A 14,948-nucleotide genomic window follows, 5' to 3' on the forward strand; every position below is an offset into this window, starting at 1 on the left:
ACAGTCAAAGTGCACAGAAGGCAGTGGGTTTTTCGTTTGCTTTGCATTCCTCTTCACAGTAAGCTCCCCGTCATCCTCTTTGGAGCCCCTTCTCCATCCCACACACATCCTGTCCAGGTGCACAGAGGGGGATGGCTCACAGGGTTTTGGCTCCAGCCCGTGCCTTTGCACATCCCTTGCTATCTAATGAGCTGTGAATCATTATCCCAAACTCAAAAGCCCTTAAAGTTTTTGGTTTTGAACTTTTTCTTTCTGGAGCCTTTGGACAGGAACAGCAATCCAGTGCCAAAGCTATCCAGAATCTGTATGCACCAAGACCAGCAGTGCTCAGAGGCAGTGCCAAAGAGTAAAAGCAGTTCTGAGATTGTTTGCCCTGTCCAAGAAGAAAGGTGACAGCAGGGCTGAGCTTGCCCTTGGACCTCACCTGTTCAGGTGAGGTGCCACCAGGCTACTTCTAAGAGGCCCCCATGGGCAAGAACAGGCAGCCCCCAACCAGGTTGGTTTCAACAATCTGCCTTGAAGACACCACCACCCAGTGCCACAGCTGTCCCACACATCTCCAGAGGGGACAGGGAGAATTTGCAATGAGAACAGTGCCCACACGCACCCTGATGGGACATTAGCAAGCAGCAGGATACCAATTTTCCTGGCTGACCTACATCCACCTGGGAGGAAATGCCAGACACTGGAGTGGTAAGGATTTGCCTACTTCCAAATTCATCTTTCAAACTCTTGCAGTAAAAAGTCTGGTGATCCAGGACTGTTGCTAAGTCCAAGGGCTGGACTTAGGTTCTTTAAACCCCTGACAACATCCTTGTGAGCAAACAACTTGCTGCTAAACATGATAGACTCAGGAAAAGGATAGAAAAGAAGAAAACAAAAAGGGAGCTATACAAAAGGATAGAAAATAAACTAAAAATCCCCTCTCTTCTTTCCAAAGACTTCAAGTGCACAAAGCAGCCTGTAAAAGTGCACAAAGTAATTCATGACCCTAATGCTTGAAAAACCTGGTTAGCTTTATTTGGAGACACTTTGTTGCTTCTCCCAGATATGAAGCTGAAGAATCAATAAAAGGCACCTGTGGACACCAAAACTCACCCAGTCTGTGTGACATGTCTTTGTACTAAAAAAATAAAATCAAACTCAGCTACCGTGTACTTTTTTACAGACCAGTAAGCAGCACTGCAGAGTCTGGGTGAGAGGATGCTCAACTTCTATTGACAGGGCAGGATAACTTTGATGATCAAAAACCTCATCAATTAGTAGACTCTCTAGCTTGTCACTGCAATCTTAATTGAAAGATTCCTCTGGCTTGCTGGGTTGTGTCCTTTGGCTTTTAAAAAAATGACTGATTTAAATGGCACATGCAGTCCAGGAGGGAGGATTAGAGCCACACCAAAAATAAACTGACCTTGCATTCTTCCCACTTGCTTCACCCACTGCTGCCTACAGTGCTCTTTTGAGCCATCTCCTCTTCTAAAAGCCCTGGAGTTGGAATATTTAAAGAATGCAGCAGGTCCCATTTGAACAAGAAAGAAAAGCAGGTCAGTAATTCAGTATAAATACACCAGTAGTGAGCCTAGAGCGGACAGAGTGACACATCTGAGCCTAAGTTGATCAGCCAGTGCTCCTAATGTGGGGAGCAACAATGAGGAGGGAGGAGGTGTCTGCTTTTCACATAAAAATTTGCCCCTTTTCTATATTTTCCGACTTGACCTTGATGAGAGGGAAAAATTAAAAAGGGAAAAAAAAAGTAGAGAAAAAGGAAGAAAAAGGAGCCTGGGAGATTTTATGTTTTCTCTTCAAATCACATCACAAAGTCACTCATTGCATCTAGGGAATTCACCTCCTTGTTTGGGAACAGGGGGCAGGAGGAGGGGAGAGAAAGAAAGAGGGAAGAGAAGGGCATGGGAGCTGCTTCCTGAAGCAGTGTTACAAAAAGCGGTTAAAAAACCCCTACTATTCACAAGTGGTTAAAATCATCACTTTTCAGAATTCCTTTTTTTTTTTTTTTTAAACAAAGGTTCAGCTAGTTCAGCTCCATATTTTGAGAGTTGATTGTCTTCAGAAAAAAAAAAAAACCCAGCCCCATTCGTGTTCCCATCCGTTTCTACCCTGATAGAGAAGTTACCCACAGTTCACCGCACCGGTGACGCACACACACAGTCACTGCGACGGGGCCCTCCAAGTGCCGCCGGTGGTTGGGCTGTGTCCTCCAGCCCCGTCTCAGACGAAGGAGGAGAACCCTGTCACTGGAGTCCGGGAGCCGGGCGCGGGCTGTCCTGTTGGGGTGTACACCCCTCCTGAGCTCTGTGTCGTGATGACAGTCTGGAAATAGGGTTCTGTCTCGCCGGCGGCACACTCCTCGTATCTATAGGATGCCGGGGGCTTCACCCCTTTCTGCTGCCGCTTCCATGAGTTGTAGTACGTGGGGTCACTCATGTAATGGTTCACAAAGGAGTGCTTTGGCAACTCGTCTTCATAATCCGAGTCAGTGGCCTGGAGCGTGAGAGGAGGAAAAAAAAAAAAAAATCAGCCATTAGCATCTATGATTTAGCCTGTTCCACCCTAAAGGAAATTAGAGACAAGTTTAATATCACCAGCTGACGAAAGCTGTAATTTTAGGGTGGGATGGTTTGTAGTCGAGGTGTAATACATGCTGGACTGTAGAAAAGCGCTGTGCTCTGGTTTAGCCAGGCTTTGCTGCTAGAGGGAGAGTCCCCCGACGAATGCTGGCAATAAGAGACACAAAGAAATCCCTTCTAATTCACTGCAGAACGCTGCGGCGGGAGCTAGGAGTTCCTATTTTGACACGATGCAGGGAAGTGTAGAGACGTCATAGGAAACCCAACAGCTTTCAATCCCATAACCAAAAAGATTGCAATTACAATTGAGAATCCCCCTCCTGATGCAAGGACAGAAAGAACGTCTTCCACGCAGACACACTGCGGTTAGCCAGACGTGCTGCTGTTTGCGGTGGTCAGACCAGGCCACCTGCATAGTACTCTGGAGTTAGCTTGCAAGCCCTGTTAAGTATTGAAAATTAGTTATATTACTGAAAGGGAATTAAGCAAAATAGCATTTTTTTTCAGGCAGACAACTCTATCTGTATGTTCCAGCTGATTATTGGCGGTACAACAATGGGCACAACCAGCGGCGACAGAAGAAAGACAACGCAAAATCTGGAAAAGAAGAACTGCCAGGCAGGAGGGGTTGCTTTCTTGGGATGGTTCAGGCACAGCCCTGTGCTCAGAGCAGATCTTACCCCTTGAAACATTTATGCACAGTGTCTGGATAGCTTCAAAGCTCATATCAATATCGAGCAGGAGCTCTACCGAGAGGTAACCAGATAAGCTTTGTGCATCTGCCCCTCCTCTGAAGTACTGCTGCTGCGATACAGCTGGAGGAATCACAGAGGGCTCCTACATCTCCTCCGAGTACAGAGACCATGGCAAAGCCTTGGCCACGGTATCCAAGCACACATTTTCCTTCTGTTTGCACTAACGTTCCCAGCAATAACAGCCATATCCCATGCAGCACACAAACATTTACCCAGTCATTTCCATATCTCACGCCTTCTCTCAAAATCTCTGGCTCGAGCACGCAAAAGCTTTTATTCCTTTTTATTCCCCCCTGATAATCTGCATAGCCGATTCTAAAGGCAATTAAATATCAAAGTAGTAGCTGCCTAAGACATACGAGAGAGATGGGCAAGTGTAGCTTGTAACTGTTAGTTGCTGCAATTAGTTTCAAAAGGTTGGTATCGTTCTGATCTATGACACCACACAGCAAACACTCATCCTTCTTGATCCTGTCTGCCACACAACTAGTCTCTCCTCCTCTAAAGCTCCTTTTTAATGGTCTCTGAAGAACAATCCTCAAATGCCTTGCGAACCATCGTTTGAAAAGGGCACCGCATCCATCATCCCACTTCTCTGCTTAGATAGCTGCTTCGATGCTATTTCGTGCCCATTTTCCAGCACAGAGGGTGATGGACAGGGCTGAGAAATTTTTCCCAGAGTTTTCCAACAGTCTGAGCAGAATTACAGCTTTGCAAAATTTCCCTTCCACTGTTAACCATGCTTTGGCTCTTTCAGAACTACGTACTGTTTGATTATTTTAAGAACGCAAAGCTTCAGGAGCCTTGGCACGTAATTAATATTACAACAAAACCCTATCAGCATTTAATAGTTATTCCAGAAGGAACTCAGCAAGTCTATCTCCCAGAAAAACGCTCCTTTGCACCAGCTGCCAGCCTCAGGAAGCCAACAGCCGACTCCCTCCAAAGACCTTCCTGAAACAGGTGGGTTTTGCGGCATACCTGGAATATCCCCAGATTTGCACCGCTTCGCAGCCAGTGGGTGCGGAGAGCAGCTCCACAGTCTTGGCACCGCTGCGGGGAACATCCTGCCAGCACTGCCCTGTCTATTTTTGTAAGGGGCTCCAGCAAGAGTGCCTCTGACCACCGCAGATGCGGCAGCATGGCAGGGCACGGCAGCGGGCAGCAGTAGCTCAGGCATGCTGGTCCTCAGCTGCAGAAGCAACCAACGTTACCTGCAGACCAAAAGATCCCCAAACAGGTTTCCTCTGTCCTGATCAAGAATCAAGGTGTTGCACTTTACACCAGCCTACATCTCCAAACATTCTGCTGCAGCTCCTTCATCTAATGTTAAGGTAAAAAGTGCCTGGGAAGCTGGGAGATGATGTGGGCATCCAGAAGAAAAGCCTCTACATCCTGAGCAGAGGCAGGTGGTTATGGATCACTCACCAGATGCAGCACCTGAAGGTGTGAACTCCTCTAGCGATCATGGATGTGCTCCCTCCATCAAAGGCACAATGCTACCACAGCCCTTGCCATGCCTGCTGACTCCTTCCCCAACCCACCATCACTCTTACAGACTCGGACATGCTCAGCCACCCCCCAAAGAAACAAACCCCTGCTGAAAAGATGGATCACAGCTGAGTTGAAGTGTCATAACCATAAGAAGAAAAAACCCCACAAATTTCTAGTGGCTCCTTACTAGTCTTCCTGATGTCCTCACAGACATATATAAACATAAAGACAACTAAAAGGCTGAAAGCTCTAAGAAGAAATGCTGAGAAGAAGCTGTATCCAGAAGACCGACACATGACTTGATAGGTATAATAACACTGATGCAGCCACTTGATTTCTGTCCATCGCTAGCAGAAATATACTCACCCACAAAACTAATATGATTTCTGTACCTAAGCCAAGTTCTTCCGAGATTGCCAGAAATCAACATAATAAAGAGGAAAAATACTGGGAACACTTTTAGATGGGCTGCTGCCATTTGAAATACAGTGTCACTTGGACTTGCCATGAACAGAAAGAGGGAATTTAAAACAATACCACCTGCTGATAATCTGTCTACTAATTAGTTCATTATACCAACTGAAAGAGAACACTAATTTGGTGTAAATAAGGCCAGTGCCTTTCAGAAGCGACTTTCATGAAACATATATAGCTGCACTAACTTCAGCCTTTCACCATCATTAGCACTGATGCTGGAAAGGATAACTTACTTATTAGTGTCGATACAACGTGTTTTCTTTGTGTTTCCTTCAGAACAGGCAGGAACCGACAATTCCATCCATGTTTCTAGAGCATCTTCTAGGGTCTGCTCTGAGCAAGGGACTAATAACCACCCTTTCCAGCAAGGGATTCTCTAAACTGCGGTCCCACATCCCCCTGCGCCACATCCTCTGTCCCACATTCCTCTCCTTGATGAAAATCAAGCAGTAGCAAGATAAACCTGTTTTGCATGACAATACAGACAGCTTATACTAGAGGATTACTTTTTAGTGGTTTTAAAACTGTTGAGTAAATAGAAATGCTGCAGGGCTTTTTACTTTATTTTCAGTTTTCTCCCTTCCATGTGGCGGTGGCTTTGTTACCTTGGAAACCTCCATAGGCTGGGGCGTGATTGGGTGTGCGGTGACATTACAGACTGTCAACCAAAGGTGCATGGATGCCTATGAACCAACAAATACAGAAAATGAGACCCTGTGTAAGTATTTTATTGATAGCACAAAATGCACAAGTGCTGTTCAGAGGCAAGTCAGCGACCAGAATTGGCTAGCTTAGTCAATGGGAAATTTGAAAATAGTGCCAATTATCTTTTTTTTTTTCTAACATGACTGCATAAGAAACAACCTTATGAGATTATTTCTAAAAATGTAGATGGCAGCAGTTTCTTTTGGTTGATATGGAATGAATATGCTGTAAAAGAGACAAGGTAATCTAGCATGCAAAAAGATTTCTCCGGACACAGGAACCCTTGCTTACTTATGTGTCACCTGCAGCTGGTTTCCACATGGTGCCCAACTTGTCAAAATCATTGAAGAACTTTACTGGAAACAAGTTAAACCATATTCCCTATTAAGTGTTAAGTGAAAATTTATAATATCTTCCTACAGAGCCGAGAAAGCAAAAGTCAGTCAGACTGCAGTGAGCAGCTGGGAAGACCAGAGCATTGCCAGCATTCAGCACTGACTGATAACGTGGGCAATCTGTGAGAATATTCTCTCCCGAAAACAGTTTTTGGGAGACCGTAAGGACATGTGAGAACAAACAAACAAACAGACACCACCCTCTCCTCCCCTCCTCTAAAAATGCTCTTCCATGGCTGGATGACACGGCAGATATGTCATCAGATTTCTGTACATGGTGAACACCAAGTTTCTTCAGATTAGCTGTCCAGAGCCTCGTCCACTTGACTCATTATCTAAAAGCCTATTATTATTAATCATTTAGAAATTACACTCTTCACACTCTCTTGCTCCATACCTGCCAATTAAACTACTTTAACCTCATTAACGGTACTGGTGCTTGGCTTTCATGGCATGGAGTAAGTTAACCACTTGATTTATGAATATTAAGACTACTGCTTGGTCTGCTCGATTTTCTTTGTTTCTCTCTTGCTCTCCTCATCAGGAGGCAGCTCGGAGGAAGGCTCCCAGGCCGCTGTGTTGTAAGTGCAGTCAGTCAGCCCGAGAGTTTCTCGCAGACTTCTTCATGTTCAGTAAACCCCATGAGACTTGAAGCCAGTGAGCTTCCTTCTTTTCCATATAAAATCTTGACACCTCAGGCAACAGGGGTAAGAATAAGCAGCAACAACATGACACACGGGTTGAAAGCAAAAGCATTACGTGCATTGTATTAAGTGGAATTTGAGATCCATGCAAAGATGTATTAGAGGAAAACAGCATCAGGACCCCCTTTTGCTGCAGAGGACCAAACCTGTGTAGAGCTCTTAAATAAAAAGATATCTTTAACTCTTCATATAACGGGAAATATCTCTGCCTGCTAAGAGAGATGGAAATTCGGAAAGTCTCGGAAAACAGAGCTTGTCTGTTAAGATCTCCTTTGAGAATAGAAACAAAAAGAACAGAAAAGACAAACAGGAAGAGCTAATAGGTACAGGAATACTTGAAAAGAGAGTGGTCAAACATCTATACCTACCTCTGCCCCAACCCACCCTCACCTCCTGTCTGTACCAGCCAACGTAAACAGTATTTTCAGGCTGATCAAAAGGCAGCATGTCCTATTGCTACCTCTACTGGGAGCGTATTAACATTTCATGCCTAAAAGCACTCCCCGCTACAAAAAAACCCAAGCATCAAAGACATTATATGGAAGCGCTGCATATCTAAGCCCCAAGGAAAAATAGGACGTGTGTTTTGTTCACATACTCACATACACACACAGATTCACAAAAACACTAGAATCTCAACTGAGACCTTCAGGCTTGACTGCAATACCCAGTAAATAAATAACATTAATAATAGCCTGAGAAAAAAAATAAAAATCACTTTCTTCTATGTTGTACAAACAGTGCGTATAGAAGGCAGTAATGACACCCTGCAAGTAGACTTTTGCGCATTACCAGGAAATACCACATGGGGCATTGAAATTAATGTCAAAAGGTGCCAGTGCTAAATTCATGATCATGCTCAGCAAACTGTTTTAATGACAGGTTTAATGCTGGGTTGTTACAGTGACGTGACCAAAGCACTACGGGTTTAATCTGGAGGGTAACGCTTGTGCATTGCACAGACAGCAGCTCGAGCTACACCAAGGAAAGCTGCCTGCATGACGGGTCGGCCACAGGGCAGCACAAAGCAGCAGGCTGTCCGTGGTAATTAACAGGAGGTGAGAGCTAGGTAACCAGGAAAAGCAGCTGTAGCTGCAGGTGCAGAAAAGCTACAGATGAAAACTGTCATCTTCTTTCACTACTTGCTGCTCTTGATTTATACTTGCTGGAGGGGTCAGGTTTGGAGTGGTTTGGCCCACTGCTCGCTTCTTGAGCTGTCGGTTCAGATTTGTCAGGATCTCAGCTGACAACACACAATTTTAGAGACAGATTTACCTTTCTGGATTTCCCTTGAAGTCTCTCTATTCACCCCTGGCCACTGTTGGACTTGTACAGACCACAAGCACTTTCCTTCTTCTTAAAGGGGATATAAGACACAAGATGAAGCACTGCCAGGTAGATAATGCCAGCGTACACCCACCTTCCTTGGAGAACAGAGTCTAAAGGCAACCCAAGCAGAAGGCTTCTCGTGAGTTAGACTAAGGCTGCAGGCTGGGGTGTTCAGAAACCCGAATGCTGGGCTCTCACAGCCACGGCCACGTTACTCATTCCCTCTGTAACTGAGGCAGCAGTCATCACCACTCAAGACCACTCTTCTGAATCTTGGTGTTCGCTGTAGCTATCTAAAAAAGGCACTGTGAAAACTTCAAACCACATCCTATACCTCAGTCAGTGCAACAATCCAAAGTGTGTCCCACCTTCAAACCTCATCCAGAGGGTAGCTGCAGCCAGCTGATTATTTTGCAGCATATTACATTTTCCCAAAAGCGCTCCGAGTTTGCAGCCCACAGGCGGAAGGGGATGTGCAGCCCCTTCCAGAGAGGTCAGCACACACTGGCTGACTGACCGCACTCGTCTTTCTATGTAACAGCGGAAAACTGTGAATATCTGCCAAGGCCAGGTCCAGAATCTGCCCTGGCTGGATCCCGCTTGTCATTCTTTCCTTTGACATTTTAATTTTAAGATGCGATGCGAACAGCCCGGTGAATTGGACATTTTAAAGTCCCCAAGACAGACAAACCATGACAACACAGTATAATGCAGGTATGGGATTGGGACTTCAAAGACTTGCCAGGATTCCGCAGGGAAATGAATGTCTGCAGTGACTGGGCAACATTTGGCAAGGCAAAGGGAAACCCTTACCTCCGACTCCGACACTTCTAAGGGCTTCTCGTTGAGGCCCAAGCCCTCGGTCAGCACAGCTCCGTTGTACTTGTTGCAGATATCCTCATCAGAGTAGTGCAGCCCACCTGGGCTTGGGCGAGGAGGAGACCTAGGAAACGTAAAGGGTGAATGTATGGGATGTTGTCATTTCTCTGAAATGACACAATCAAATCATGCTTAGAAGCCAGAATCACAGCCTGGGACAGTGACTCGGGCATTGAAGTCCTCCCTAGATCCTCCAGACAACAGTCTCTCCCCTTTGCCTGTTTAACAGTTGCTTGAAGCTAGATAAAAAGCCATTTCCAAGAGCGCGGTGTTCCCAGCTTCTTACCTGGTTCCATTCTTCTTTGAGAAGGTGCTCTTGATGTTCAGGTGTCTGCTGTTGAGCTCCAGAGCAGTGAAGCCTCCGTTATCCAGGGTGACCGACTCTTCCACATTGGAGATGGTTTTACCTGGAGCCAGGCAATGAAAGATTCAGCTGAAACAAAGACACTTTTCACCCAAATACAACTGTAAGAGCTGACTTTTCCTTCTTTGTGTTTTATGATATCATGAATTATTTGAAAATCTCTTTACCTTTCTTACTGGCAAATGAGAACAGAGTGAAGGAGAGGAGCTTATCAGGAGTGTGAATGGGCAGAAGGAGCCAAAAGAGGGGAAAGAAGGAGTCATGGATGGATGACTCTAAGTATCTAAAATAGCACAGATGAACTGTGCTCCAAAAGTGCTTATTCTTGTCTTTTGACTATAAATAGAAACCAGGTGACTAATTCAGGTGGCCACTGAAGATGTCTTAAATCAGGTGCTGTGAATCCCGTTCATGCTGACTGAAGCAAAGCAAGCAAAAGTAAAACTAGGAAAGGCAGAAAAAGAGTAAAAGGAATTAAAAAAAAAAAAGGCAGGAAAGAAAGCAAGAGAAAGGCTAAGTGGATAGCAAATGGGAAAAAGATGTCAGAGCCGTAACGAGCATAAGATATAGATGTGAGAAATCACTGGACAATGTAAGGCAGGGAAAAGGACAGGGGACTGAAAGAAAAGGGAAAATACAGCAAAGTATATTATTTCTTGTGATCAAATACAGCAAGAGCTTATTCTCTCCCATGCTCATTCTTTGTAATCCCCAAAGGTGTGAGCTCAGCCCGTGTCCCAGGGAGAAGGACCGGTTGCATATTGCCACTTTGCAGCAGACAGGTACTTTATCTTCAGCTTCAATTTCAGTGCTACATTAAGACTCAGTGTGAACACTGATATCTGACAGTGCAGGTCAGACCTGTCTTTTCATGTCTGTCCTGCAAACACAGAGCAAAACTAAGAAGATGAGAGATTTCCTATGAGCTATGCATACAAATATGTAATAGTATTAACTTGGTAAAATGCTACGGTATTCATACATCTTATATCTCATGGGACTGAAATCTGATTTTCTAACACTTGTTAGAAGTGAATTATGAAGAAAGAAAAGATCTTCGCTTTGGGACTGAATTACTAAATACTGCCTGGAAGACTCCTTCATTACATTAATGCCTAAGAATGGGTAGTGCAAAGACCCATCCACCTGATCCTACTCATTAATGTGCCTTTTTTGGCACCTCCTGGCATCAGAGAAATTTCTTGCTGGAGGTTGAGAAGGCTATCAGAGAAATATATGTGTGAACAGCCCTTCCAGGACTTCATCACGTAAGGAGAAGAAAAGGTAAAAACAATATTCAGAGCTCAAGACCTAAATGCTTTGAAAGGGGACTATTTTAACATTCCTAGTTATAGAGCAGGTAGCTCCTGTTTCCTTTCAGAAAGGAGACTGGTAAAAATCGTAACTAAAGGAAAGTTCAAAGCTTGATGCTTATTATGCATTAAAGTCTAACAGGTCCAGATAAGCAAGACACCTCCTAGCTGCTTGGCCCCCAGCCCAGCAACTGCAGCTTGGCTTAGGGAATGAATGTGAGATGCAGGGCACTCTATTTAACATAAAGGAGTTGTGACATAGTCCTCACACATACAGACCTATAATATTTGCACTGGGTACAGCCACGGAAAAGCAGAACCTTTTTCCTTCTCCCCATCTATCAGGGAATGATGACATTCCCTTTTTTGTAGTCTTCTGCCAAGCATTTGACCCAGACTCCTTGGCTTTTGCTACAGTCCCTGGGACTTCCAGATGCTGTCCTATCCAAGCCCATGGCTGTTTAGTATCCAAAATCTGATAAGATCAGGCACTCTTTGCCCACTATGGCTATGGGCAAAAGCCATTTCTACCAAACCAGACAGCAGAAAGATCCGAGTCTTCTGCCAGACAAAATACCTATAAAGAGAGTCCACACTGATTAAATCAGGGGTTCAAAGGGAAGACATTTCTAATTCCTACAGCTCTTGAGAGTGTGTATACAGCATGGAGCCGAAGTCTTACCTGTGCTGCAGTTCTTGTACTTCTTGCTCTGGCCATGCAGGACCAATGCAAACACCACCAGGAGGATGAGGATCAGACTTGAGAGAGCCATCACCAGCAGAAACCACCACTCCTCGTAGAAAGGGGCTTCTGTTTGTGCTGAAAGAGCAAAAAACAAATAACAATTCTTCTTTATGCTCCTTCAAAATTTTCTCTTCTTCCCCACACTGAACAATGCATCTATAATACTGTTCAGGAGAGAGAGGCGTTCAAAGGAGATAGCATAGTCTACTCTGCAGTCAGACTTTCAAGGGGCTTTCTGACACATCTAAGATGGCAAACCGAACAGGAGCATATCACAGCTCCAACATCTCCGCAAGCATCTTTCACATACCCAGAACAGCACTCCAGAATTCCTTAGCTAAGAAGAAGTTATCACCAAGTGAAGAGACGGAGGTTTACTTCCCACAGCTCCGCACACCTTGACTACTGCGTATGCTTAGTACTCCCTGGGTCAAAGGAACCACTAATATATCTGTCATGACCCATGATTATTCCACTTTTTAAGAGGCTTGCCCCACCAAAATGCTGCTCAGTTGCTCTTTGAAAAATACAGCTAGTGCCAGGGAACAAAGTACACTTGGTTCGGTGTCCTTCTCTATTAACTCTAACTTCCGACATTTCACTGCTACTCTATACCGTTTCCCCATCAGCTTAGCCAAGCCTGATGTGCAGCACATGGGTATCAATTCAGTTCCCTGGATTTTGTGCAATCTCAAGTAATTTCACCCCATTTGACCTCAATTGGAGACGTAAAATGATACTAACTTCCCCTTTCTAGAGTTATCTTGCTAGTCTTGGTTTAAAGTAATAAGTATTCTTACTTTCCTGCGGTGATATTCTCTTCGTCAGATTCCCTCAGCTTTGTGAAAAAATGCTACTGCTGGAGCACAAGCCAGCAGTTGTATATAATTTCCCTGTAGTCCATAAGGTAAAAGAACACCTGGTAGGAATGGGCGATGCCAGGAGACCAACTTCAACCCCTCGCTATCACTGAACCCAGGCGCTCTCTTCCCAACTGTCCTGAGCCCCGGATCTAAACACAAGTCTGGTGTAAGCCTGATGAGATGAGCCCAAATTTGTTCCAGATCACTGGGTATTCTGCAGCAGTGAAAAGCAGCCACAATCTTTCTTTTCTAGGAGGCCAGTCCAGGCCAATAAAGTTCTAAAGGCAAACTGCACAAGCCATGCTGGGCTGAGCAGATTCAGTGCAATTTATACCTCCCTGCGCCAGCTGAAGTGGCCAGCCTAAAATGCTTTATACTTTTATGACTGTGAATCTCAACGGACACCTCTTACTTTCATGCAGCGAGTTGAGATGAACGCTGAAGCATCCAAAGGAGGTGAATTAAAATAGTTCTGTTCAAGTGGAGAACTTACAAACAAGCCGTTTATTTATAAAAAGCATCACAAGGAGCTGCATACCCAGCTTCAGAGGAGTAACGTCTTCCAGGAAAGACTGACATGATTACTGAGCCTTGACATTGGGTTATAGCCTCTGTGAAACCACAGATAGGAAAAACACTGACTCTTGGTGTTTGAAGTGGGTTGTCTATGCGCTTGTCCTGAAGGAGAAAAGCAAGGGTAGCACTCGCACTGAAATCCATAGACAGCTCTCACAGGCTAAGTGGTTAATTGTGTAAGGACAAATGCAGCCATGATAGCGATAGCAGCATTTACTACTCTTGCCTGCTGGGTAACTGTTGAATGGTGTTTATGCTTTTCACAAAGAGATAAAAGCCACTCCAGATACTGGAGCATTGCCAGGTTCTCAGGACTCTCCAGAATTTTGAATCAAAGCCACTTTATCAGGTTCTTTTATTCCTCTTGTCTGTCTTTGCTGACACAGCAAAGATGAAACACGTCGCTCAAAAGCAACCTGGAGTACAGCTGCCTCTGCAAGGGCAAGAGGAGACCTGAGCAAAGCCTTCATGAGGGCAAGCTCTCCCACTTCACAACAGGCCATTGCACTCGAGCTGCCCAGACACAGCAAGCTGAATGGAATTTGCTTTTTGAGGTATTGAAGTTCCTTCGGAAAACCGGAGTGCCAGGCTGCTCAAAGGGATTTTGGAAGCGTGTTTAGGCCATAGCCCTGTTTACTGGGAATAAGCACAAGAGAGCAGGGAGGGTGGGAAGAGCCCGAGAGCATCACCAACGAGCTGTTCTGATGAAGGGGGACTGGAGGCATCACAGCGTACTGGAACTGCCAGCGCAGAGGATATCAGGAATAATTTGTCAAACTACACTTTTATATTTTTGAGAGCTAAATACAAAATAACACAGAATATGTTTATCAGAGAACCCTGGGAAAAAAAGAAGGAAGCAGAGTAAACAAAACAACAGACTAGGAAAGGAGAAAAAGCAAACAAACTGCAGACTGTGTAAATTAGTTTTAGGGCAAGAGATCTTACATATAAACACCCATGAAATTCCCGAGAAGGTTCTTTGTCAAACTTAAAAATGGCACACATGCATTTTTCCTCTTGAGAGTAAAGCACACTGTAATAACAAGCCTTGATTCACCGCTATATTACCCTGGTTTTATCCTAAAACAAGTGAAAACAAGCTGCCCTTGATTATTTGTTGCAACTAGAGAAAATCTGGGTTGGTTTTTTTTCCCCCTCTCCCCCCCCCCAAGCCCAAGCAATTCTATTGGAAAAGATATAAAAAAAATTTCCATGATTACCTGATACCGCCACAGAGGGAACACTTGGTTCTCCATAGCCAAATTCATTGACAGCGACCACCCGAAATTCATAGGTCACACCCTGTTTGAGTTTGTCCAGGCCGACTGTGTAGGAGGTAGCACTGCGAGGGATGTCCTTCACAAACATATCCCACAGTCCTTCATCTAGGAAAGCAGCAAGGAGAGAAATGGCATGAACTGTGTGACTTGGCACTTCCTTCTGCTCATTGAAAAAAAATTGTCATTAATTGTGTGCTTCAACCGCAGGCAGAGGACATGCTTACCTGAAGGCTGCTCAGTGATACACAAATGTCAGAATGCCCTGCAAGACCCCATCTATAAAGGCATTTATTCATGATGGGGTCTTATGATAGCCCAGATGGAAGAGGTCTCCTCTCAAATCTGCAGCAGCACCCACAGTGACCCGAGCTGCTAGAGCAGCTGCCAGCCATCTGGGTCCCTCCTGACCAGGTAAGGTCACCGCAGCAGCATGCCTGTTCTTTCACAGAGCGAGGAAACCCAAAGCGACCTGCTACCTTAA

General features: G+C 44.9%; 1 protein-coding gene across 1 annotated transcript in view; it reads right to left on the reverse strand.

Moving 5' to 3' along the window:
• Window positions 1–2,226: 2,226 nt before the first annotated feature.
• The window catches only part of SDK1 (sidekick cell adhesion molecule 1), a gene marked incomplete at its 5' end in the record, with an annotated part of 152,876 nt that continues 140,154 nt past the window's right edge, over window positions 2,227–14,948 (reverse strand). Inside the window, 5 exons of the mRNA XM_009580985.1 lie at window positions 2,227–2,499; window positions 9,258–9,387; window positions 9,610–9,730; window positions 11,683–11,820; window positions 14,408–14,572. Coding sequence (XP_009579280.1) covers window positions 2,227–2,499; window positions 9,258–9,387; window positions 9,610–9,730; window positions 11,683–11,820; window positions 14,408–14,572 — 827 coding nt within the window. The remainder of the gene's footprint in view (window positions 2,500–9,257; window positions 9,388–9,609; window positions 9,731–11,682; window positions 11,821–14,407; window positions 14,573–14,948) is intronic.

This window comes from Fulmarus glacialis, unplaced genomic scaffold (genome assembly GCF_000690835.1).
Source record: "Fulmarus glacialis isolate BGI_N327 unplaced genomic scaffold, ASM69083v1 scaffold2547, whole genome shotgun sequence".
NCBI classification, from domain to species: domain Eukaryota; kingdom Metazoa; phylum Chordata; class Aves; order Procellariiformes; family Procellariidae; genus Fulmarus; species Fulmarus glacialis.